General features: G+C 40.6%; 1 protein-coding gene across 1 annotated transcript in view; it reads left to right on the top strand.

Annotated features, from left to right (window-relative positions):
• Window positions 1–25,048, top strand: part of HPSE2 (heparanase 2 (inactive)) — a gene marked incomplete at its 5' end in the record, with an annotated part of 616,756 nt that overhangs the window by 575,640 nt on the left and 16,068 nt on the right. Inside the window, 2 exons of the mRNA XM_029932351.1 lie at window positions 10,634–10,779; window positions 18,119–18,265. Of these exons, the coding sequence (XP_029788211.1) occupies window positions 10,634–10,779; window positions 18,119–18,265 (293 nt within the window). The remainder of the gene's footprint in view (window positions 1–10,633; window positions 10,780–18,118; window positions 18,266–25,048) is intronic.

Below are 25,048 nucleotides of genomic sequence, written 5' to 3'. Positions count from 1 at the left end.
TTCATTGGCAATTCACAATATTGTGCAACCATCTCTCCTATTTCCAAAAAATTTTCATCACTCTGAATAGAAACCTCTACCCTTTAAGCATTAACTTCTCATTCCCACCTCCCCCACCAGCCTCTAGTAACCTCTATTCTACTTTCTGTATCTCTGAATTTTCTTACTAAGATATTTTGTGTAAGTGGGATCATACAATATTTGTCCTTTGTGTTTGGCTCATTTCACTTAGCATAATGTTTCCAATGTTCATCCACATTGTATCATGTGTCAGACCTCATTCCTTTTTATGACTGAGTAAGATTCCATTGTATGGATATGTCACATTTAATTCATGTATGGATGGACACTTGGGTTGTTTTCACCTTTTGGCTATTGTGAACAATACTATAATGAACAATCACTTATAAGTATCTATTTGAGTCCTTGATTTCAGTTCTTTGGGGGTGTATACCTAGGAGTAAAATTGCTGTGTTGAGGTAATTCTATGTTTAACTTTTAAGTTTTTGAGGAACTGCCAAACTGCTTTCCACAGTGGCTGCACCATTTGGCAATTCATGTTTAATATTAAATACTAGGAAATGTTTCAATGACATGCTAGACTTTCATGATCTGACTATCAAAGTTGTTGAAATAAGAACAGCTTAAATGCATATTTTGCCAAAAATAACTCTCACTGAAAGCATATAATTTGGCTTCTTTTTACAGAAAACTTCTCTGTTCTGCCCCTGGCATTTTGAAGCCAGACAACATCACCTACTTGTCTCAGTGAGCAGATTAAAGACAGGCCTTTATAATTCTTTGTGCAAGCTTATGATTGCTTGCACTTGCAGTATTTCTGGAATTCTGATTTCATACCCCAGTACTTCTGGTGCCCCGTGAGTGATGACCATCTGGGCTGCATTTCTAGTCTGAAGGTTTCCTGGGTCTTGATTCCACTCAGTTCTCTAGTGTGGGCATCATACCCATCGTACTGGGCCAGATGTTCCTCCCTGCTGCCCCTGGCCACGGCAGAGCCCCCGCTGAGCCAGTGCTCCCTCCCCCCACTCTCTTAGGTCTAGGATTGATGGGACTGAGTACAGAAAAACCCTGTGATTTGTTTCAAAGTAGATTAAAGTCCAGCTGTAGATAAGACTGAGTAAGAGGAGCGACCGGCAGGGAGCCAGACCCAGGGGAGAATGGGTACATCTGGACCCTTCTAGTTCTACCTCTTCATTGAGCACTTTTATGTTCAGTGCTGTGTTAGGCATGGGCACACAACTGTGAGAAAACACAGTCCCACCATCATGGAGGCCATAGTCTAGAAGAGACTGGGAGGTAGAAAAACATCAATGTCCTTGAGCATAAAGGGCCAGGTAGAGAAAGGCAAGGTGGTAAGGGGCCAAGTCAAGGTAAAACCACTAGTTTTAGCCACTAGTCTCTAGCCTGCAAGCAACAGGAAGCCATTTGATAGTTGTGAGTAAGGTGGTTAAAAAAAAATTGGAGAGGATTTCATTCCCTTTAGGGAAAGTAGCAGGGAAAATTGTCGCTTTTAGTATTTCCAAAGATGCTTTAGTCACATGGAAGCTTTCTGGATCTTCCCTGCAGCTCCCTCTCTGTGGAGGAAGTTAGAGCAGCAGGGTTCTTTCCCATACATGTGGGCTCTGGCATGCCACCATGTCTAGTGCAAACATCCGTGGTGATGTTCCACCTCATTTCTTTGTGACTGTCTAAGGTCAGATATCTAGATGAGGTGACTATTGGTGTAGCCTTTGTACCCACTAGAACTAAACTAGGTTTTTGTGACGTTGGACGTTAGACAAGAGGCTCCATGAAGAAAAAATATTTGTCATTTCGCTGTCACACTTCAGAGCATATATACCTCTCACAAGAAGAAAATATTGAGATTAAACAAGTTTAGGCAGCTGTAGCAACGCCTTGCCATTCTGCCTTGGAAGCCGCCTCCCCCCACCCCCCGTCAGCTTCAGGAAGTGAACTTTCACTTGATCATTCATTCAATCAAACATTTATTGAGTACCAGTATCTATGTTCACTGGCACTGGGGATGCAAAGGTAAGCCCTGATCTCAAGGAGGTTCCTTCCACCCATCTTTAATCTCCCAGCACATGCACCCATGCATACACACACATACCCCCTCACCCCCCCAATACACAGACCCAGTCCCTCCCCCCAACACCCGTACGAGTTATGTTTATGTTTTCTGGGCAACTTGCAACATAACTATGTACATACTGGAATATAACTATTTTCACAAGTATAAAAAAATCTTTCAAGGAATAAAGAGAAGAAAAAGCAACATGTATTAAATACTTCATTTACCAGGCACTATGACAGATGTTGCCAGATATATTATCTCATTAAACCCCTGGAGACTGAGGTTTAGAGATAATAAATAACAGTCCAAGATTTGTTTATGTATCTTTCAACTCTAAGCAAATTATTTCTCTACTTTTGTTTCTCTGTGAAGCTTTCCCTGAATCTCCTGGTCGTAAATAATTGTTTCCTCTTCTGAACTCCCAAAGTATGACAGTGGTTTCTGTTTACTTTAGTCAGCCTCATTTTACAAAGAATTGTTTATATGTATCTTGACTACTAAGTTCCTTGATGATGGGAAGATGTCGTGTTCATCTTTGTATCATCCAGCTCAACAGAATACTTTGCATGCCACTAATATGTGCTCAGCAAATGCTTGTAGAAGTAAAGAATGTATTCATACCTCTCACTTGGTTGGTCAGCACCTAGGGCCACAACCCAGTACCCCTTCCCACCCCTAGTGTATCATCAAAGGTGTCGTAGTCACGCAGTGTAGATAACTCAGTCTGTAAGTCCAAGCCCTGATCAAACCATAACCAGCGGCCCCTTACTGCCTTTTCAGCCTAGTGATACACACTTCCCAACTACAGTCCACTCTTAGGAAACCAGTCTCTTGGCTGAGGTCAATGCAAGTTCCAACTATAAGCTAAGGACTATCTGAGCAGAGAATTCTGGGGTCACAGGGACTCAGAACATGGTTTAGAAAGAGGCATGGGCCCTTGGCTCTGTGGACTTCTTGCCCCATGGAGAAGGGCACTGCTGAAGGAGGACCAGACCTTGGCTTTCTTTTTTTTTTTTTAACTTTTTAAATGTTTATTTATTTTTGAGAGAGAGAGAGACATAGAGTGTGAGTGGGGGAGAGGCAGAGAGCGAGAAGGAGACACAGAATCCGTAGCAGGCTCCAGGCTCTGAGCTGTCAACACAGAGCCCGATGCAGGGCTCGAACCCACAAACTGTGAGTTCGTGACCTGAGCTGAAGCCAGTCGCTTAACCGACTGAGCCACCCAGGCGCCCCCAGACCTTGGCTTTCTAAAGCAAGGGTCCCCTTACTCAGTTCTAGATAAGTGGAAATAGTAAATGTGAGAGGTAGTGAGTAAAGTAAGTGAATAAAGACAGAACATTTCAAAAATGTGCATTGGATTTGTGTGCCCTATAAATGATAAAAAGAAACTTCAGAACAAAATTTCAGGGATGCATTAGGAAATATTTAACCAGTGAACATTTGTTAGGTATCACTATCGCTCTGTTTGATTGTTTTCTTTTAGGTATATTCTTAGTGTATCCCTGGCAGAACTTGAGGTCCTAAAGCTTTTGTGGGCTGGGTTTGGGTTAGGAGGAGGTGGGGTAAGAATAGAAGGGATACACTGTTCTTGTCCTGGTGTAGCCATCCCATCCTCTGGAATTAAGGATTTGAGCATTCAAAAAGCTCCGAATGCAGTTTCATGCTCATTTTCTGTATTCAACCAATCACCACACCCAATCAATTTCATCCCTTAAATATTTCTCAAATCCCTCTTCTTCTCTCTAATTTAACTTCCTCACCTTAATCAAATGACTGTTTTTCTTCTAAACTAACTTCCTAAATGGTTTTCTCCAATTCATTTTCTGCACAGCTGTGAAAGTCAGCTTGCTAAATGTAAATTGAATAATGTCACTTTTTCTGTTAAAATTCTACAGCGGTTTCCCATTTAAGACAAAATCTAGAATCCTGAGGTCTACGAGGACGGGCCCTGCCATCTTCACCTTGTACTCAGTGCTGAGCTCCAAGCTGGGCTGGTTTGCTTTCAGATTCTCAAACATTCCAAACTCCTCCCCATCTCAGAGACTGCAGGAGCTTTTTCTCTAGACCAAAACACTTTCTAGCCCCTCCCCTCTTTCCCTCAAATCTTAAATGAAGTCTCTCTTGGAGTGAGAGACTTCTTTCCTCACCAGCCCACCAGGGGGTCACAACTTCTGTTATATTAGCCTCATAGATCCCTCCGCTACCATTAGCACTATTGAAATTAACTCATTGGCTGAAGAAACTTCTTCTTGCTAGATATAAGTTCCCTAATAGCAAGAACTGTGTTTGTCTTATTCACCACTATATCCTTAATGCCTGGCATAGAACCTTAAACATAGTGCACATTCCATAATTGAATTCTAGCACCTCCTGCAAGGAATGGCTAAGTAGTCTTAGACCTCAGAGAACACACAGTTCAGTGATTAATCCAGTAAATTGTGCAAAATTCTGTCAGTTTCTTTCTCTTTTCCCATTTATTTTGGTTCAACTTACTCCATATACTGCATTGTCTAGCTTTCAGACAACAATTGACTTTTTGACAAATAGTAAAGAAAAAGAAAAGATTTAAAACCTGTCTTTTTAGTGTCACCTGTTATTAGTTTTCCCTCTCCAGCTAATAAATGGACACTATTTTTCTTCCACCTCTTCTTATGTCTGATACACTTAAAGAATGTCTGTTTGTGTTTCTCTTTGTCTCATGAAAATTGTGATGCGTTCCTTGCTTTGGATTTTTTTTTTTATTACTGACATAAAAAAACATTATATTAGCTTTTCTTCTTGATGACTCTTATGGTCTGAAAACTTCTATTTGTATTCCATCTTTCTTTCATTAATGTCTTTTTGTTGTTATCTAACAAGATATGTATGTGCATTCTTTATTTTTCCTATCTTTCTATGTATAAAGGTAATTTTTTCTGCCTTTTCATGTCATTTCCTTAAGAGATATTCAGGATTTGTTTCATTTGGTTAGTTTTATTTGTGATTATGTAAACGGCACATATTCATAGTAAAATAAAAGAAAGAGGAGAAAGGAAGGGAGGGATAATTGGAGGGAGGCGGGTAGGAATATCATTTGATCCTGCTGAGAGCTGGTATACATGAGGGAGACATAAGCACAGAGAGACAGGGAAGGTGGAGTTTTAAAAATAGGTAGGATAAATAGGGAACTGAGAAAAGATCAAAGTGAGAGAGAAGTCTGAAAATGGCACATGGAACTAAGTAAAGAGGAAATTTTCACATTCACCTTGGCTTTTAACCTGGTATCAACTGACACTAGTGCAAATCCTCCATTCCCCTGAGAGACGAGGTGATGGACTAGGAACACCATCACCATGAACCCATCTCTCTAGGAGCGAAACAAAGAGGGGCCATTCAAAGAGATGCCGGCCTGTGGGTGGATAAACAGTGTAGTCTCAGAAGGGAAGCTCCAGCAAACAAATGCATCCATAATGTTGGTTTTTTATCTTTTTAATATCTTATTTGGCACATTCAAAAGATTATCATTCGTCCATGTTACTTTTATAGCAAAACAATATAATCCGCACCTTGATTCCACCACCCAGTCTCACACGAAGACACTACTCTCAGCCTCTACATTCTCCCATTATGCCATTCCCCAGATTCCTCCTGCCCCACCTGGCATGACTGTTATTCTAAGTTTCATGTTTATCAACCTATTGCTTATACACCTATACACACAATGTTATTACAGATGTATGTGTGCTTAAACTATATGGATGAGCTAAATGTAAACATATTTTTTTAAAGTAAACCTTTGCCTATAGCATCTGAGAAACACACAGCTATTGCCTAGATCACATGCTTTACCTGAGCACACTATCCTTGAATTCCGGGGGCTGAGTGGGATGGGATGGGAGGTGGGGAAATGAAGGCTTTTGTCCATCATGTACACTTTTGGAAATGAAAATGAAGAGATCATTGCAAATAGTTTTCACAGAATACCAAAAGCAGAAGCAGAGAAAAAAGGGAGAAAAGGAATATAGAAGCCCTTTGAAAGTGCTTTCTCTAGAAATGGAAAATCAGTGAATCTGCCAACAGGGCAAGTTTGGGGCTTAACACCAGATTCTCCTTATTGCTATGCTTACCACAAAATGGTTAACAGAAAACTCCTAAAAATAAAATGTTTCCTGATTTCAGTCTCTGAACTGAAAACATTTCCATGTTTTCTTCTCCATTTAAGATTTGTTTTCATTGTGAAAGATCTAAGATACTTTCTTAATAGAAAAAAAATACATGATTATGAACTTTGAAAGAAAGAAAGAAACAAAGAAAGAAAAAGGATTCCATAACTAGAAGGAGTTTATGTTTCACTGCCTTTTGTATTTATGGGTAAGAAGATTCAATATTATAAAAATGTAAACTCTTCTCATTTGAGCTGTAAATTCAATGAAATTCCAAAGTCCCAGCAGATTTTGTTTAGATACATAACAGTCTGATTCTGAAATGTCTGTGGCTGAGCAAAGGCCCAAGATTAGCAAAACCATTCCTGAAGAATAAGATAGGAGGGGTTGCTGTACCAGATTTCAAGACATATATCAAACAATGGTAATTAAAACAGTGTGATGGTGATACAGGACAGCATAGGGTGACGGGATTGAGAGCCCCCAAACAGACCCATGAATATATGGAAGTTTGATATATGACACGGAGGACATTACAAATCATGGAAGAAAGAAGACACAATTTAATCAATGATGCTGATTTAACTGGATACCCACATGGAAAAATATTATCTCACATATCATCCATAAATCAATTCTAGATTGATTAAAGATTTAATGATTAAAGAAAAAAACATCAAAAGTCATAAAAGAAAATACAAAATATCTATTAACCAGAGATGAGGAAGGACTTCTTAAACAACACACAAAAAGAACTGGAGTTTAGTACAAAAATTAAGTCAGAAAATAACAGACCTTGGCAGGCATGTGGGTCAACAGGAACTCCTACAGATACTGCTGGAGGAAGTGTAGATTGGAATAATTGAAATCACTTTGGAAAGCAGTTTGAGATTTACCTGTAGAGTTGAATATTTGTGTATATTGTGTCATACTTGTGTATGACATAGCAATCCACTCTTAGGTCCTTACTCTAGAACAATGCTTCTCTCACTTTAACAAATATCAGAATCACCTGCAGAGCCACACAGTGTGGGGATCCCACTCCTGGTGACTCTGACTCAATAGGTCTGGGATAAAGCCTGTGAATATATATTTCTGAGATGCATCGGGTGCTGGGGCTGCTGCTGGTTTCCAATCACGATTGGAGCAATGCTGCTCCAGATTTCTTCTGTTGTGTCTTGGGAACCTTGAATAAGAATATTCAAAGCCACGTTGTTCATAACAGCAAAAATCTGGACACAACCCAAGTATCCATCAGCAGAAAAATGGATAAATAAACTGTAGTATGTTCAAAGTACAGTACATACATGTATGATACAGTAAGGTATCATACAATATTGAAAATGAATGAATGACAAGTACATAAACAACCTGGATAAATCTTAGAAGCATAATGAAAAAGTAAGTCACAGAAAATTATATACAACAGGATACCACTTTTGTAAAACTAACAAATTAAGTAATGTATTGCTTTGGAGCAAGTGTATGGATAAAATTAAAATATGAAGCAAGAGAATGAAAACCACAAAAACAGAAAAAGGAAGAATCACATAACTAGATGCCACTGTGTGGGTATCATGGTAGCTTTTCACGTGGGTGATGGGTTCTCATATGCTTCCAAACTCTCATGTAAGTTTTATGTACATGAAAATCTGTTATAAATATTTGTCATATATATGGAAAACATATACATAGCACACATAAAATGAAAAACAATTTTTAAATGAGTGCCAGACAACCAGGTAAGCTAAATGAGACAAGATTACAAGACAAGTAAAATTATAATAACAATTAAAATACTCATTGCACTTAGCAGATGACAGAAATGATCCTGGAGAAAACGTAGAAGACAAACCTGAGACATCCTCTTGCAGAGTGAAAACAAAAGGGAAAGACAGTAAGAAAGGAGATGATAGAAGTGCAGGACTGAGGATGGAGGATTAACAAACAGATTCCTAAAACAAAGATTGGAACAAACAGAGAGAAAAAGAATTCCTAAGTATACTTTAAAAAGATTCTCACAGGTTAAAAAAAAAAGGCCTTAGTTTTCCTGATCAAAAGTAGTCCCCAAATATCAGCAAATTAATGTGAAAATTTACATCGAGATATTCCTGGTAAAAGTTCAGATATCAAGAATAAAACATGACTTCTGTAAGAATCCTAGCAGAATATAAAAGATAGTAAATAAACTGACTAGGCAAATGTAGAATAAAATTCATGCTAGCCTCAAATTTCTCAATAAAATTCACAAAAATTTTTATTAAAAAATTACAAAAAATTTCAAAGTTTATTTGGAAAAATAAGTGGATAGGATTAATTAAAGAAAGTTTGAATGAGGAAAGAAAAATTATAAATGAAATGAACTTGAATCTCTAGATACTAAAATATAAACTATAATAATGAAAATGATGTAAAATGGATAATACGTTATATTGTAAGTTATAATGTATATATTACATATTATATATTCATATTTTTACATATATATAAAACTTGGTATGTGAGAAAGATGGGTTTAGGAATAGGTTATTAACTCTATGATGCTAAAACTAGTTGTTGTAGAATAATTTAGAAAATAATTAGTACTATACAGCAAAATATTTTTCAATGAATTAAGAGGTTAAATTTTTAAATGATTATAAAAAGTACTAGTAGAAATCTCAGTGAAGATTGATCTGATCCTTGTGTGAGGAGGGACTTTCTAAAAATAAAATATAAGTGAAAGATATCAAAAGATTGATATATTTTCCTATAAAATTGTTTAAAATTGGCCATGTCAAAAAAGTCATAAAAAGTGATAAAAAGTGAACTACAAACCTGCTCCGTGCCCACCCCCCTCCATGCCCTAAGGCCTGGGAGCTGCTGTCTCTCCTTATCCCTTCAACAAACAAAAACTACAAATTTGGGTGGAGCATTTGTTCCATACACATTCCAAAGATTCTTACTAAAAATATTGAAAGATATATTATGAATCAATATGAAAAAGGTAGATATCCCATTGGAAACGGGATGACTGTGAGAATCACTTCATGAAGTTTACTTCAAATTAAAAATAAAAAATTTTTAAAAAATACAAAAATTATAGTCAAATAAGAGCAAATTGAGCCAATGAGATTTTTTTCATTTATATGATTGATAATGATAAGATACTTGGCATTTTAAATATTAAGATGCCATATTGAACAGCCTTTCTAAGGACACTTAGTGTTAATTAAGGTAGATGGTTGGGCAAGGCTTAGAGCTTACTACTCAGGGCAGACTTAGAGCTATTCTGGTGGCAAAGGGGCTGTGAGACTTTGTTCTGATTTATGCACTTCAACAGACATTTATTTTTAAGCAGCTTACATTATAGATGACCACACAAGGCGGGATAAAGAGAAGATCATTAAAATGTTTCTGCCTGGAAAGATGAGGACTGAGAAAAGATGCTTGATGCCTCTAAGGCCTTGAGTCGCGTGAATGCACTGAATGGCATGATTATGGGACTCCAGAACTGGAGGGGAAGGGAGGAAGCCCCTAAACAAATTAGGAAGCCCTTTTTTACATGACGAGTTATGAACACTGAAGTCATTACCCCATAATCGGATATAAGAGAAAATACAAAACAAGTACAAAATAGAAAATATATCTTGTATCAAGCATAAAAACAAAATATGATAATAGCAAATACCATGGAAATTAGGGTGGCTGTGAAGAGGCATTTGTAAGTTCAAATTACATGTGTGGGTCACAGATTGAGTATTTATTAATCAGTTACAAAAGGATACTGGAAGGGTTAAAAGCATCACATTCTTTTATCTTAGAATTATTGTTCTTATTTTAGAATTATTGAGGATGACCAAGAATTAACACCTTGGTTTGCAAACATTTTTCTGTTTGTGTTTCTGACTCTGGATCCAGGACCCTGGTCTTTTGCCTGGAGGACCTTCATCTCCCCTCACCACACTGATAGCCTTTAGTGACAATTTGGAGGATAACGTTTGGATTCTCATATTGATGACAATTCTAAAGATTGGAAATGTTCTATTCTACAGTTAAATATGGGTCACAAACCAGTATGAAAGTAAAGTCATAGGAAAAGAAAGTTAAAAATGTAAGGCACTACCAGGTTATTATTTCATATGTGAAAAACTGATCCATTTGTTTTGTAGACTGATCTGAGTCCACACCACTTAGCCCATTTGGTCATTTGAAAAGGACACTTTAGACAATGCCCATTTCATTATTAACACAAGGTGAGCACTTCATTGGGTTGACTTGCTCACAGGATTAGGGTCTCATTAGTCGTGTGTGGTTCATTGTACCCTGCTAAGAAGTGGTTTCTGGTGTTGGTATGTTTACTCATGACACTCAACATGCATCTTTCTCTGACTCTCCATCTCTCTGTTCTCCTCAGGACTACTGGCTCTCCCTCCTTTACAAACGCCTGATTGGCCCCAAGGTCTTGGCTGTGCATGTGGCAGGGCTCCAACGGAAGCCACGGCCAGGCCGAGTGATCCGGGACAAACTAAGGATTTATGCTCACTGCACAAACCACCACAAGTAAGTCTTCAGAAAGATGTCACAACAGGCCACTCCCAAAGGGCCTCAGGCTTTTGGCCCCTCTTAAAATTCCCCCATAATTTTGGGGACCCCTATAAGACTTAATGTAATCTGCTTCTGGAATCATTATTCCTGCTTTTTGCAGGTTTCACATGATCTCTGATAAATAGCTTTTTTCCAAGTAAAACCATTTTCTCACTCTCAGAGAATTTATGCACAAAATGTTCATAAAAATACATGCCATTTGTTCATTTATTTCTTCATCCAACAAATTTTTATTGAGCATTTTCTCTGTGCCAGTTGATGTAATGCCCATGAGGCTTTTTGTGTGTATCTATGCCTGAACCAAGGCTAGAGATATAAAATTTGTTCCTCTGGTCCACCAGCAGGGCGTTAGGAAATAAGTTTACATTTCTCAGGTGCATGCTGGAAAACTATACCTCTAGAAACCTAGCCCTAGACCAGTGTGTCCCAAGCCAGAAGTGCCCAAAAGTAGTCATGCCAGCTTTAGAACCATTTTCAGAATTTCAGAAATCTTTCCAGCTATTTTAAATGTTAAGAGATTAAATAAAATCTAGTCTTCCTTTTTTTCACAGGGCTAGACTTAGAGCAACCAGTGCAGTAATCCTTCTCGTTTTGATCTGAAGCACTGGTTATCATTAAAGTTGTCTGTAAACAAACAGAAAAAATTTATTATCATTAAATAAATAAAGTTTGGCAGATGAAATATTTTAAAACATTAAGATCATAAGGTAAAAATTGAAAACCTAGCCTAAAGCCAAACCCTCTGACCAAATATGGCTTTCTTACATCACTTCCTATTTAAGGAGCAGAGTAGGCAGCTCTGAAAAAGAGAGCTCTTTCTCTTCATACAGAGAAACCCTGGGGGTGGGGGAGGGGAGGAGGAAGCAAGGCCTCCAGCCAGACCTTCATTCCAGTGGGCCTATCAGGCGCTGATCATGGGCGGTGGATAGCACAAAGAGCGCCAGTGGTCAGATTACAATAGACGTTCCTTCCCCTTCCTTGATGAGAGAGGAGCCAAGCCAATTAATTTATCATGATAAGGTTTTTTCAAAGAACCACTCTGAACCTAGCAGGGCCAGGAGCCAGTTGTCTTGTCTGTAGATACAAGTGCCTATTGTGGATGAGAGGAGGCTGGTTTGGGCAGAGGCCAGAGGCTTTCAGCGTCCCTTTTGCTCAACAGGAAGCTCAATCCAATACCTGACAGAGAGTGACTACTTTATGGCTTTGGCTGGAGTTATCTGATCACCACACAGGGAAACATTGTATTCCATGTCTCCACCCTGGGCCTGAGGAAACCACTCACAAGGTGGACCCCCCTTCAAGAGAGAAAAATTACCCTTGGCAACTTTTGTCTCCGTTGGGAAGAACATCAGTTGTGCCTGTTCACTATTGGTCTGAGGAACCAGGGGAAAAATATCAGTAGCTATGGGTTTAGCAGAATTTGGGTGTCCTCACAGAAGGCTCCTCACATAGTCGCATCTCAGTGCTCATCCTGACATTGACATTCTTGGGGGAAGTTACCACTAATATTCTGAATATAACATGAACTCAGGGCCGGTGTCTCATTCATTGTTCTATTTATTCTTAGTGTCTAATATAGTGACTGGCATGAAGAAGATCTCAATGAATTTTTGATGAATGAATGAATGAATAAATGAATGCAGACATAGGGCATCAAGACATCACTGATGATTTCCAGTTCTAGCCTCTCTTCCCTTTTGATATCAGCACAGCATCTGGAAGGAGGCGGTATAGTAGAATGGTTAGTTATTCCACCATTCACTAGCAGGAGACCTCAAACAAGTCACTAAAATCATCTGGATTTAATACTCTCCCTACATGACCAGCGCGCCTCTACTTTCTATGGGAACTCACTTCAGAACCTTGCTGGGGATAAGGTGTCACTGTGCTTCTGTCAGTATCATCCCTCTTCTCCATTAAAAAAGAAAGACAAGACTTGACTAATCTATTGCACACATGGCCTTAATGATAATAATAGCGGTGAAGGCCTTTTTGTTCCTATTAGAAAAGTAAGCCCATGATGGACACACCGAACTCACTGAGGTTGCAAGTCTCTTCCATGTCTGTGGATGTTAAGTGCCCCAGGCACAGGGATAAGACAAGTGTCTCTGCTCCTTCTTCCTGGGAAACCATGTGCCCTGTCTGTGCCCCTTCGTCCTCCACAACAGTTATGAGGAAGTACTACTGATTCACTTAGTTTATTCATGGCCAACAAAGTCAAGGTCACAGAAATGCCCCAGCATTGGCATATTGGCTTCACACTATTCAGTCTTGACCAATACTCTGAAAATATTATCCTTGGTCAAAACAGGGATTGGGAGAGAAAGTATAAGCTAATCAGTAGAACAACCCAAAGAGAGTGTCTATTGACACAACTCCTGCTCTCCAGTGTAGATTGAACACTTGCTATATGCCAGGCATCTTGCCAGATATTTGTACTTGTATTGTCATATTGAATCCCAAAGGTTTTATGGTATCACCCCTATATGCAAATGACAACATTAATAATGCAAAGAATTTTCCATTTGAGAAGAATACTTAGAGATCTTTTGGTCCAGTGTCCTATATAACAGAAACTCCTTTTACAGCCCCTTTGATTGACAGTTATGCCCTTCCTGGCAGTCTCTTGCATTGTGATTTGTTGTTGACCTAGGTGAGTGTTGCATTTTAGGATTGATTCAGGATAAAAAGTTAGGTCCACATACCAACATGAGCAGGTGCTTTTCTGCCTCCTCTCCTAGAATTAACAGATGAGGAGACTGGTAGCATGGCAGTTCTTGCCTGAGGTCTTCTTGTTCAGAGAACAAACAAGTTTTGACTGGGAAACCTTGTTTTTATAAACCATTCTGCTGAAACAATGTATGTTTCTGGGGAGGAGTTGAGATCTTTAGCCAAGTTCAGAACCAATTGGAACCTGGTGGATATTGAAGCAAAATTGAGCCTTTTGGGGTTCAAGTTTGTTTATTATTGGCAAAATATGATTTCCTGTTTTTTGCAAGAATTTTTTTAAAGACTCATAAAAAAGGTTCCTGAGGCTTCTTGGACATCAAATGGCTCTTACAAAACAATATTTTGATGAGTTAAGTGTAAATGAATCAGAAACATGTGGATTAAATTTCCCTTAAAATACACAGGGGCTTTGAAATTAGGGGAAAAAATGTTTGGCAAAACATGGCCTGACTTTTACCGAACCCAAAAACTTTGAATTAGATTTTGGAGACAATGGACCAACCCAGTTTTCAGACACATGGACTTTCATTGGAAATGGACCATGGATTCCAAAACATCATCTTCTCTTCCCTTTCCTCATCTCTCAGCTTCACTGGAGACATTTCTAGAACAGCGACTGTTTTTTATCTGGACATCAAGATGCACCTCTCCGTATGATGTCCAATACCTCTTATATCCAGGATACTCTACTTTGAGCCTCCCTTTCCTGACTCACTTCCTCCTACTCCCATGGATGGCATCACAGAGAAGATGTCAGGCAGCAAAAGAACTGCCAAAAAGATAAACTCCAGATGCATAAATTCTCTACTAGTGAAAAAGTCTCACCATGAGTGAGACATGGAGTAAGGTAGATGCTCCACCAGAAAGAAAGGGACATTCGCTAAGAGAACAAAAAGCCACCTGGACTTGACATCAAAAGACAAGCAATTGCCTCTCAGCCATGCATTCTGTCAGACCCCATCTTCTTAGGGAACAGATACTCCTCCATGATTACTTTTCTGTGGGCAGAGAATACATATTCTTCAGGTATCTGAATTCTTGACATAGTACTTTCAGGTTGATGCTGCACTTCCCAGCCAAAATGTGTCTTCTCAGCCAAAGGACCTCTTCCTAATGTCCTTGCCCATCAGCCAGGCAGGAAAAGGGATGGCTGAGGCAGTCTTCAATGCCAGTTCCTACCTGAGGAGGCTCCATGCATTCTGTGAGAGCCTCTGCACATTGGTCTTTGAGCTGGCTTGCAGTACAGGTTTGTCTCCCCCAGGGGAACTATGTAAGTGAAAATCAGACCATTGCCAAGCAGCTTGAAAAGACAGCTTTCCCTGCAGCTATGCTGTGATTTCAGGTCTCCCTCCCACCCACCACTTCCCCACATCCCACCCTTCTCCTCTGCGGTCTCTAAGGGCTCATTCTGCCCCAGCTCTGCAGAGGAACAACTTGTAAATGCAAGCACTCAGCCCTCCCTCCACCACAGCTAGCCTTTGAGAAGGTTATCTGATGGTACTTAGCAGAAGAGCTTACCACAGCCTGGCAAAATTGGTAGCCATGCATGCCTACTTTTGCTCACACTCTGAAACCCTGTACTTAATAGTGTTTGCCTCAGTTTCCTCAGCGAAGCTAAACTTAAGCCCACCCACCAATAAAATACAGTTGGTATTCTTTTGATGATGGTAAATGCTGACACAAGGCTAGCAGCCTCTCTCTCCTGAGCTCTGGTGACACAAGTTTGCTCAATACATGGACATTCTCTTCTCACCTAACTCAGTTGGCTCCAAAAGTTACTTCACATAATTCAGAAGATTGAGAAGGACCAGAAGAGGAGGAGCCAGAGAAAAGTCATTTAATAATCTATCAAAATATCAATGCAGGCATCCAGAAAACGTTGAACACAATAATGTACCCTCCTGCAGATGCAAGAAAAACCATCTGACACACAGTCAATGGAATGGGAATTATTCTCATAAACTTAATGGATTAATAGGCAAGTGGTTCCCAACCCCAACTCATCTGCCAAATATCCTAGATATATATGTATATATCCTAGCCCCCATCACAAATGGATGGAATCAAAACCTCCAGGATGAGCCCTGGTAATTGTATTAATAAAAACAAAACAAAACAAAACAAAAACAAACCAAGCTATCATGTTGACCTGCCCTTAGTCACTCAGCTCTTAATTAGCACCTTTAGAAACAGAGGTGAGTGACCCAGAGACTAAGGGATGCTGCTTCTGCAGGGAATGACATTTTCCTCTGGGCAAACTTGACTTGGAGTTTCTCTGAACTCCTCTTTGAAGGCAGGACTGGGTCATTTCTCCTGTTTCCTCTCATTAACCCATCCAGATGGGGCCCTAGGGGACCCCTTAGAAACAAAGTCTTTTTTCCTACAAGAAAGAAGGAAATCCTTATAGTTGTGCTGATACACGCTGGGAGGCTCTTGAATGTAGGCATTCGGTTCTTCCAGGCTTCTGAACATCCTGTGCTGGGTTAAAAGGATTCCAAAATGTGAGTGAGTTGTTTCGTAATCTTGGTGTAGGTAAAACAGCAAAAGCAAACATCAAAAAGATCAATAAATTTGACTACCTAAAAGTTTTAAGTTTTAAACTTTTTTTTTTTTTGAGAGAGAACAAATACAAGTAGGGGAGTGTCAGAGGGAGAAAGAGAGATCATCCTAAACAGGCTCCATGCTCAGCACAGAGCCTGATGCAGGCCTCAGTCCTGGGATCATGACCTGAGCCGAAACCACGAGTAGGATACTTAACTGACTGAGCCACCCAGGTGCCCCAAGTTTTTAACATCTATACATCAGAATACAGTATACACAAACTGAATTGGCCATAGAAACCTGGGGAAAATTTTGCAACATACATGCAGACAAAGGATCACCATCTTTAATAAATAGTTTTTATATATCAGTAAAAAATGGGCAAATGACATGAATAGTCAGTTCACACAAGACATGAAATGGCAAGCAGGTGAATGCAAATAATGCTGCACTTAAGCATGAATGTTTTAAAAATACAAATTAATAAAGCATTGAAATCCCATCACCTCTCAGGTTGAGAAAGGTATTTTATTTTATTTTTAATGTTCATTCACTTTGAGAGAGGGTGGGAGAGGGGCAGAGGGAGAGGGAGACACAGAATCGGAAGCAGACTTCCAGCTCTGAGCTCTCAGCACAGAGCGGGATATACGGCTGGAAATCACGAACTGTGAGATCATGACATGAGCTGAAGTTGTACACTTAACCAACTGAGCCACCCAGGCACCTGAGAAAGATATTTTCAAAGGCTAATATCTGTTATCCGTAAGGGCATGAGTAAATGGGTGCACTTACAGATAGCTGCACAGAGCAAATTGGTACAAGCTTTCTAGAGAGTTAACATCAATGTTAGCAAAATGTGTGTATCAGTCAGGATAAGTGGGGTGATGCTATGATAATGGAGGACCCACAAATCTCCATGGCTTCCCACAAGAAAGTGTGTTTCTCATCATACTATTGTCTGCCATGGCTCCGCTGTAGGTCTGCTCCACATCCTCTTCACTCCGGGATGGAAGTCAATAGAGTGGCCTCTGTCAAGAACATCGATGGTCTTCTGACACAGGAAAAGGACATGCTAAAACAGGCTGACTCTTAAAACTTGTGCCCAAAGATTTTAACAGCACATTTCATTGGCCCTGAAGCCAATTGTGTAATCTCTAGGGCTCAGGGGAGCAGGGACGACAAAATCTTCCCACAGGGAGGGGCATCACTGGAAATGAAGCAGAAGATTCGGTTAGGAACCATGCAATGTGCATTCCCCTTGACCTAATGTGTCCAACTTCCAGGATTGTATTCGAAATAATGGTGATCTGTAAGAGTTTATATAAAGGAATATGTAATTTGATATGGCAAAAAAATTGAAAACAACGTAAGTCCCTCAATGTAGGGGGTTAACTAAACAAATTATGTTACATTTCTATGATTGAAGAATTTAGCATTCTTCTATAAGTAGAAGAAAATACAATAACATAATAACATGGGAATATGTTTAAGATGTTCACAAACTGAAAAAACAATATGGTCCCAATTAAATGAAAACGGAGAAATGTATATGTATGTGTCAAAGTACTCCATAAATACTTGAATTAATATTGAATTAATAAAACAAAAAATACTGGAAGGATGTTTACCAACATTTTATCATATTTCAAGATACTTATTATAGGATAATTTTATTTTTCTTCTTTGTATTTCTCTGTATTTTTCCTTTTTTTCTGCAATTGGCATGTTTTATTTTCATATTCAGAAAAAAGATATTTTGTTTTCTAAAATCATTGTAATACACTTAAACAAAAACAAAGATTTGATGGGAAGCAGGTATCTCTGCAGAAAGCCACAATAACAAGGCCTTCCTGTTTTTGAAGGTCTAGGGTGGCCAAAAACCATAAATTAGTGCCTTTTCCTGAGGCAGTCGTGTTTGGTACATTCTATAAATTATTTAGCAGCAACTAAGTGACCACTTTATTTCCATCTTTCCCTCCACTCTCTCTCTCTTTCTCTCCCTCTCTCTCTGTCTCCATCTCAGCCACAACTATGTTCGAGGGTCCATTACACTTTTCATCATCAACCTGCACCGATCAAGAAAGAAAATCAAACTGGCCGGGACTCTCAGGGACAAGCTCGTGCACCAGTATCTACTGCAGCCCTATGGACAGGAGGGCTTGAAGTCCAAGTAAGTGCAAACCTGGAAACAGCTTAGGAACAAGTGCAGTCGGAGCTGGGGGGTGGGGGGGGCGCAGAGCTAGCATTGCCCCTCTGGTGGTACTAATTCACTTGGGGGCTCAGTGGAATGGGGTGAGGGGACTGCTGATTCAAGCCCCTCCCTGTCTCTAGGCTTAGATTCCTCAACTGTAGAGTCAAATGGTAGACACAGCATTTCTCAACAAGGGCATTTTTGGTATCTGGGCAGAAGATTCATTATGAAAGATGATCTCATTTCAAGCTACTTCTTAGCATACTTGGTCCCTGCCCACTAAATGCCGATAGCGCCCCCTAGTCATGTGACAACCCGAACACTCTGGTTCCTGGAAAGTATGCCCCTTTCAGCTGTAACGTTCTGTAATGCTCTAACTCCCTGTTTGTCAGCATCTACAAACCTTGTGGGGGTTAGAAGGAGGAGCGCGGACAAACGGTCAAAAGTTCATAGTTCAAGAGTCTGTTCTGCCCTTAAATTTATAACTTTGTGTACATCACCTCTTGAATCTCAGTTTCCTTATTTGAATGTTTAGAAGAAAAATTATGTTTTGAGGGCTTTGTTGTCCTCTTTACCTCCTTCAGTCTCTACCAGAGACTATTGATAACCTTGACCTCTGCCAAGAGAAAACAGCTCTAGGCCACAGTGAGAAGAGCCTGGTCACAGGCAAGGCCGCTTCAGCTCCCCAAGTAAGGCCTCCCAGGAAGGGTATGGGATGCTGTACAGACTGGGAGCATTCCTATTGCAGTTTTAATGTTTACCAAGTTTAACAAAGCTGTAAACTTGGAGCAGGTGGCTTGCACTCCCACAGCTGCCCACAACTATTTGCGCTATAATTGTTCACTGTTTCACTGCAACCTTGGTGGCTTGCATTTGGCTTCCAACTGTATGTGCAATGGGAACAAAACACAATCTGGGAAGTCACTTATTGAGTCTCTTTAGCCCACCCTAGATCTGTATTTTCAGTCTTGGTTCACGTACTGGCTCTTTTCTCTGGCTCTTTCCTCATGTACACTGCATCTACTCTTCTTTCCTCTCAATCCTACCTGTGTTAGGAGACTCTCTTAGGTGTTTTATTCACTCTCTTTCTATTTCCCAGTAGTTCATGACCAGTGCGCTGAAGTCCTGGTTTTCATCCTAGGCAGGAGAACCAGTTCTGGCGCCAGCTTCACTGAATAATCACTGATCTGGGCAGATCCCCTAATCCTAATCCTTTGGCCTCAATGTTCTCATCTGCAAAATTCAAGTATTGCCATATATTTGGTAAGGTTCTTCCAGCTCACAGATTCTCATCCTGGGTCTGATTTTCTGAGGACCATGAATATGTTCACGTTTCCCATTGCCACAGTTTTTTCCTAGCAGAAGGCCTGACACCTCAGCAGAGACTGTGATAGTTCAGGGTCCAATGGAGCCAGTGAGACTAGGAACTGAGCCTGCCCAACGTTGGGAAGTCATGTGTGCTGCGTGTAAGGAACTGATGCCTTAGTCCAACAGGCCACTTGCTGGCTGTGTGTCCCTGGGAAAGTTCCGTAACCCCTATAGTCTCAGTTTTTTTCATCTCATGTCGAGAGGAGTATATAAGGTAATTTATGTAAAGTTCCTGACACATAATATGAGTGCAGTAAGTGCCCATTGCCTTCCATTTCCTCAACTCAGGACTCTAGCTGGCTGGGGAGGAAGAAGGAAACAATTGCTCTCTTTCTGACATCTCTAAGATGTTCTTCCAAAGTGGAATCTTCTTAGATTTTCAAGATAATGTGTTACTAAGACACTTGTTAAGATTATAAGAATGGTACATCCAAACCCATGAAATAGGAGGAGATGATAGTCAGAGGGTCCCATCATTTTATGAGCTTGTTCCCCCACCTACCAAGGGCCTCCAACCCTATGCCCCTGCCTCCAGGATTATGAACCTGGCCACACCTCGGCCCTCCTGCCTGTGCCCTTCCTTAAGAGTGACTGAAGTGACTCCTACTGACTACTGATACTGCGTATGTTCGTTATGCTGCCTTATACCTCACCTGTCACCATCTTGATAGGTTGTGTTATGGCTTTGTTGAGAATGTCAGAGGGACAGGGGAAAAGATTATTTCATTCCACAGGCGTCCTGAAGAGGAATATGGCAATGCCCACTGAGGTCAAATAACAATGCCATGCAATTGGAAGAAGAGGGAACTGGACTCCGAAGGCCTGGATATGAATCCATTTGCTACCAGTTAATCGCGTGGGCAATCCTCGGCTCCCTTTCCTATCAGATGGGGTTATTGTGAGAATCAGATCAGAGCATGTGGGTGAAATGAAGCCTTCTACAACTGAAAATTTCACACATCCACGCACACACATATGTATATAAGCACAAACACAGACATGCACATACAATTTTACATATATTATATTAAAGAGAGTTTGGGATTGGGAGTTAAGAGAACTGAATTCCAGACCTAATCCTGCCACTACTTCCCTGTGGAAATTTGAGCCCTTCACTTAGTTTTCTCAGCTTGTTTCTCTCCTGTAAACCACTGCTAATTTGACACATCTCCAGTTGTAGACCTCAGTGGCTCTGACCCCGTGCTGTGCCATCCTGGACTGTTAGCTGCCAGCAGGGGCACTTTCAGTGCCCCCAATGCTCTGCTCCGTAACTACGAATGAGTGCAAGAGCCCTCAGTGGTTCTGAGATGGGGGTCTCACAGGAAGGGTGTGGTTTTGGTGAAGCAGACACTGCAGGAGAGGATGAAAGGAAGTACAAGGAAGTGATTTCAGCCTTTGGTGTCTCCTTCTCCGTTTTATAAGCGCCTAGGGCCAGATTCTGTGTTCCGTGTCTGCTAATTCCTTGTTGCAGCCTGGAGCCATATTAGCTCAGAGGAGGAACAGAAAGCTCTGGGAGCAGAGGAACCTGTGATTGCTCTTGTCTGTAGAAACCAGAAAGAGGATATGGAGCAAGTCAGTGTGCCATATAAGCCACCAGTTAGATTTTTTGGCCTGGGGTTTCAGGAGTAGAGAGATGCCAGGAAACTTTCGTGATTGGTTGAGAATGTGGGGCAATTCTCATTCTCTTGGGGCTGCCATCAGGGCTGGATATATTTGAAATCTCTGAAAAGCTATCTCCATGTGATCTTGGGGCTCAAATATGTCAGGTACTGCTCTGGAAGCACCCTTGGGACCACAACCAGGCATAGTCTAGGCGTCCAAGTCCATAAATGAGGGTTTCTGTTTCTCATTTCAGTGAGTGAACCAATCATAGGGCCTGCTACTCGAGTCTCAAGTCTTTAGGTGAGAGAGAGAGTTCCCATTTTTGGAATCGGACAAAAAGTGGGTGCCCTATACCCTACAGGATAGAAGAAGGGAAACTTAGAAAACTGCAGTGTGCACAAGATTAGGGTGTTCTGTGTCTGGAATCCATATCCTTTAAGGATGGCTGAAGGAAATAGGGAGATTTGATTCAGAGAAGAAAAATAAGGTAAGTCATGAGGATTTTCTTCAGATATTTCAGGGACTGTTAAGTGAAAGAAAACCGATTTAGCCTAGAATCCTCTAAAATGACAAACCAGGGAGTACCATTTAAAAGAGAAAGATTTCACCACAAAAAGAGCTCATTTTCTGAAGGCGTTCCTGGTCTGACTGGGGACAGGGTTTCTTAGGAGGTGGCCTATTGCTCAGAGAGTGAGCGGCCATGGCCGTCTCAGAGGTGCTCCAAGATTCTCACTCAGTGGGAGGTTGAGCTAAAAGAGTTCTGCTTCCCACCGAACTCTAAAATTCAATTATTCTCTTCCATTCTCCTTCCCTGACTCGCACTTCACTTTTGGAGCCTGTTGTCTCCATGGTCACCAGCCAAATAGCTTCCTCAGACCACGAAAAGGCCACACAAAGAGGCTGTGCTATAAGAGGGAGTGGCAATAATATTTTCTCCAGAAAATCTCCAGCTGCAAGTCCATCCTCTGTACTGTTCCCTGGCTTCTCACCTTTCTGAGAGAAAAACTGACCATTTACATCCAAGACAACAATAGTTCCCATTCTGAGTCAAAGGGAAACTTTGGGGCATCTCTGTCATCCACAAAGGAGAGAATCTGCCCAATGTTTTTATGTGCTCACAAAGCAGTAAACATCGTCCTCTAGAGAATCAGTTCTACCCAAGGCATAAATACCTCTAATGTCTTTCAACAAACAGGGATGCAATATGAAGTTGGGCCAAAGAAGTCAACTTATATCAAAAAGCAGGACCCGTGTTTTTAGGGAAAAGCCAAACCAAGAACAGGTGTTTGGTCACATCCCGGTGTCCTGCCCTGTGTCTCTTTTCAATTCCAATTTGAAGGGAAAACTATCCAAAAATTAGAAAAGAAGGAAGCAACTTTCATCACATTGACTACTGTATTCTAACAGAGTAAACTAAGGCAATCAGCAAATGCTAAGGATCCTAGGGCAGAATAACATTTTGAAGTGATCTGGTTCATTCTCCCTACCCTTGGATAGTCTGTGGCAAAGCCAAATAGACTGGAAGATGCTCTAGGTTTAAAGACCTTTGGGGAAGGAGTGCCCACAATCTCAGTCCTGTCTGAAAACTTAATTTTTTTAAGAACACTGTGGCCCACTGTGGCTGGGACTTTATAGATAAAAATAAAGAGTTTTAATAGCCATTATCTCATTTGACATTCTAAAGAACCCCATGAAGAAAATAGAACAATTCCTGCGTCCCTCACACTTTAGAGTTGAAGAAAGCGAGTCTTAGAGCATTAAGTGACTTATTCAAGAGTCACACCGCTATTGAGCTGCCTGGATGGGCTGAGTTGGTAAAGCATCCAACATAGACTCAGGTCATGATCTCATGGCTCAGCTAGTAGTTCGAGCCTGGCCTGCTTGGGGTTTCTCACCAAAAAAAATAAACATTTAAAAAAAGAGTCACTATTAAGTGATAGAGCTAGAAAGTATCCAGCACTCCATTTTCCTGGCCCCAAGTCCCCAAATCCAGTGCACCTTCTTCAACTCCATGCTACCCAATAGTCCAGCAATATAAAATTGTAATGACATACTGGCAAATGCTCAGTACAGAAAACCCTGTCACAATACGTTTTGGTTTCATTTCATCATAGGCTCTTCACAGAATGCATGTGAAGAGTAGAGTATCAGGTTACTCAGCAATATTCTCTCCCCTGGGCTAACTGATCCCAGTTCTGTTAACTTTTCTTCATAAGTCCTAATTTCAGAGCTTCCTTGAAAATTCTTCTGTGACCTGCTTCTAAGATTCTTTTTCCTAGTCACAGAATTTTTTTTATTCAAATTTCATTGGGTTTTCTTGAGAGAGAGAGAGAGAGAGCACGCAAGAGAGAACGGGAAAGGCAGAGAGAGAGAGGAAGAGAGGGAGAGAATCCCAAGCAGGCTCTGCACCATCAGCACAGAGCCCAGTTCGGGGTTTAAACCCACAAACTGTGAGATTGTGACCTGAGCTGAAATCGAGTTGAACTCTTAACCAACCAGCTACCCAGGCACCCCTCCCCCAGTCATAGAATTTTGATAAAGCAATTTTTTTTCTCAGTCATACGGGAGAATTCCCTGTTTCTTCTGTGCTCTTATCAAACAAAAGCATTATTAAATGCCAGCAGTGACTATAAATTGTTTTAATTTGAGGCCTATAAAAATTGGTCTTGGCCTATTATATTCTGACCCCATATACATCAGCACCTCTCGCTAGCCCCACTTCACCTAAGGGAGCACAGCCCAGAAATACATCTCTGAGAGAAAGAGGCTGGCATGTGAGGTTTCTCATGTATCTTCATCCATTCATCATCTTTTATTGAGATCCTACTTTGCTCCAGACAGAACTTGTTCCCCTTCAGCAGTCTTAGGTGCCTCTTACCTGCCTACCTAATCCCAAGTAGACAAATCAGAAGAAAAAGTCTGAACACAGGTTCGATGTGAATTCTTCATCTCAGAATGTCTCTTGATCTTCCTAATGCCAGCCCACATCATTAATAGCCTTCAAGAACTATTTAATGTAGGGTGTTTGGGGGAGGGGCAAGGAGATTTTGAGGTCCCTGTCCTCAAGGAGTTTCTCTCCCTTACTAGAAACAAACAACGAACAGGAAGCTGTGTGTGGTGCATAAGAGAGGTGTGAAGTGTTTCTGCTTCAGGGCTAATAGGTTCCATATTCAATGTTTAAGTTTCCTATCTGCACGAGCCTCTCCTTCAGCTGCCATGATTTTAGCTGAAAGAAACTTAGGCTCCTATGAACCCAGAATCTTATTGCCTATTCTGTGAACAAATGAACATCAGTTTTTTTCTTTTTCTACATACTGCTTATTTTTTCCATCTCTCCGGGATATGACTTTTGCTTTGATTTCACCCTCATTAAAACCTATATCAAAGGAAAACACTGGCATCTAACTGCTCGCCTTTAGAAGAGTGTCATTTGATGTTAGCCAAACAGAGTAGTTCTGAAAATACTCAAGCTAACTCCCAAGTGCTAAGACTTTAAAAATGTCTTCATGTCCCTGTTGGAACAGATCACATTACGATACTTCATCTCCAGATTCAGAGCATGGTGAGTATGAGGGCTGGAAAGGCCACCACCTGACCTACCACAATCTCTCTCTGATGATGACTAGACGCGACACATGTATTTTTGGCCACGGACAGATCTGGTCAAAGGAGCTTTGGGAAAAGTCTTAACCCTAAGAATTCTATACCAAGACCTCACTCACACACTCAGAAACAAAATCTGAAGACCTGATTTCTGGGGCCAAAAGGCCATTATTCCACTTACCTCAGGAG

This window comes from Suricata suricatta, chromosome 2 (assembly GCF_006229205.1).
Source record: "Suricata suricatta isolate VVHF042 chromosome 2, meerkat_22Aug2017_6uvM2_HiC, whole genome shotgun sequence".
Classification (NCBI taxonomy): Eukaryota; Metazoa; Chordata; class Mammalia; order Carnivora; family Herpestidae; genus Suricata; species Suricata suricatta.
The sequence above is the reverse complement of the archived record's forward strand: the minus strand, read 5'-3'. Positions and strand labels throughout refer to the sequence as shown.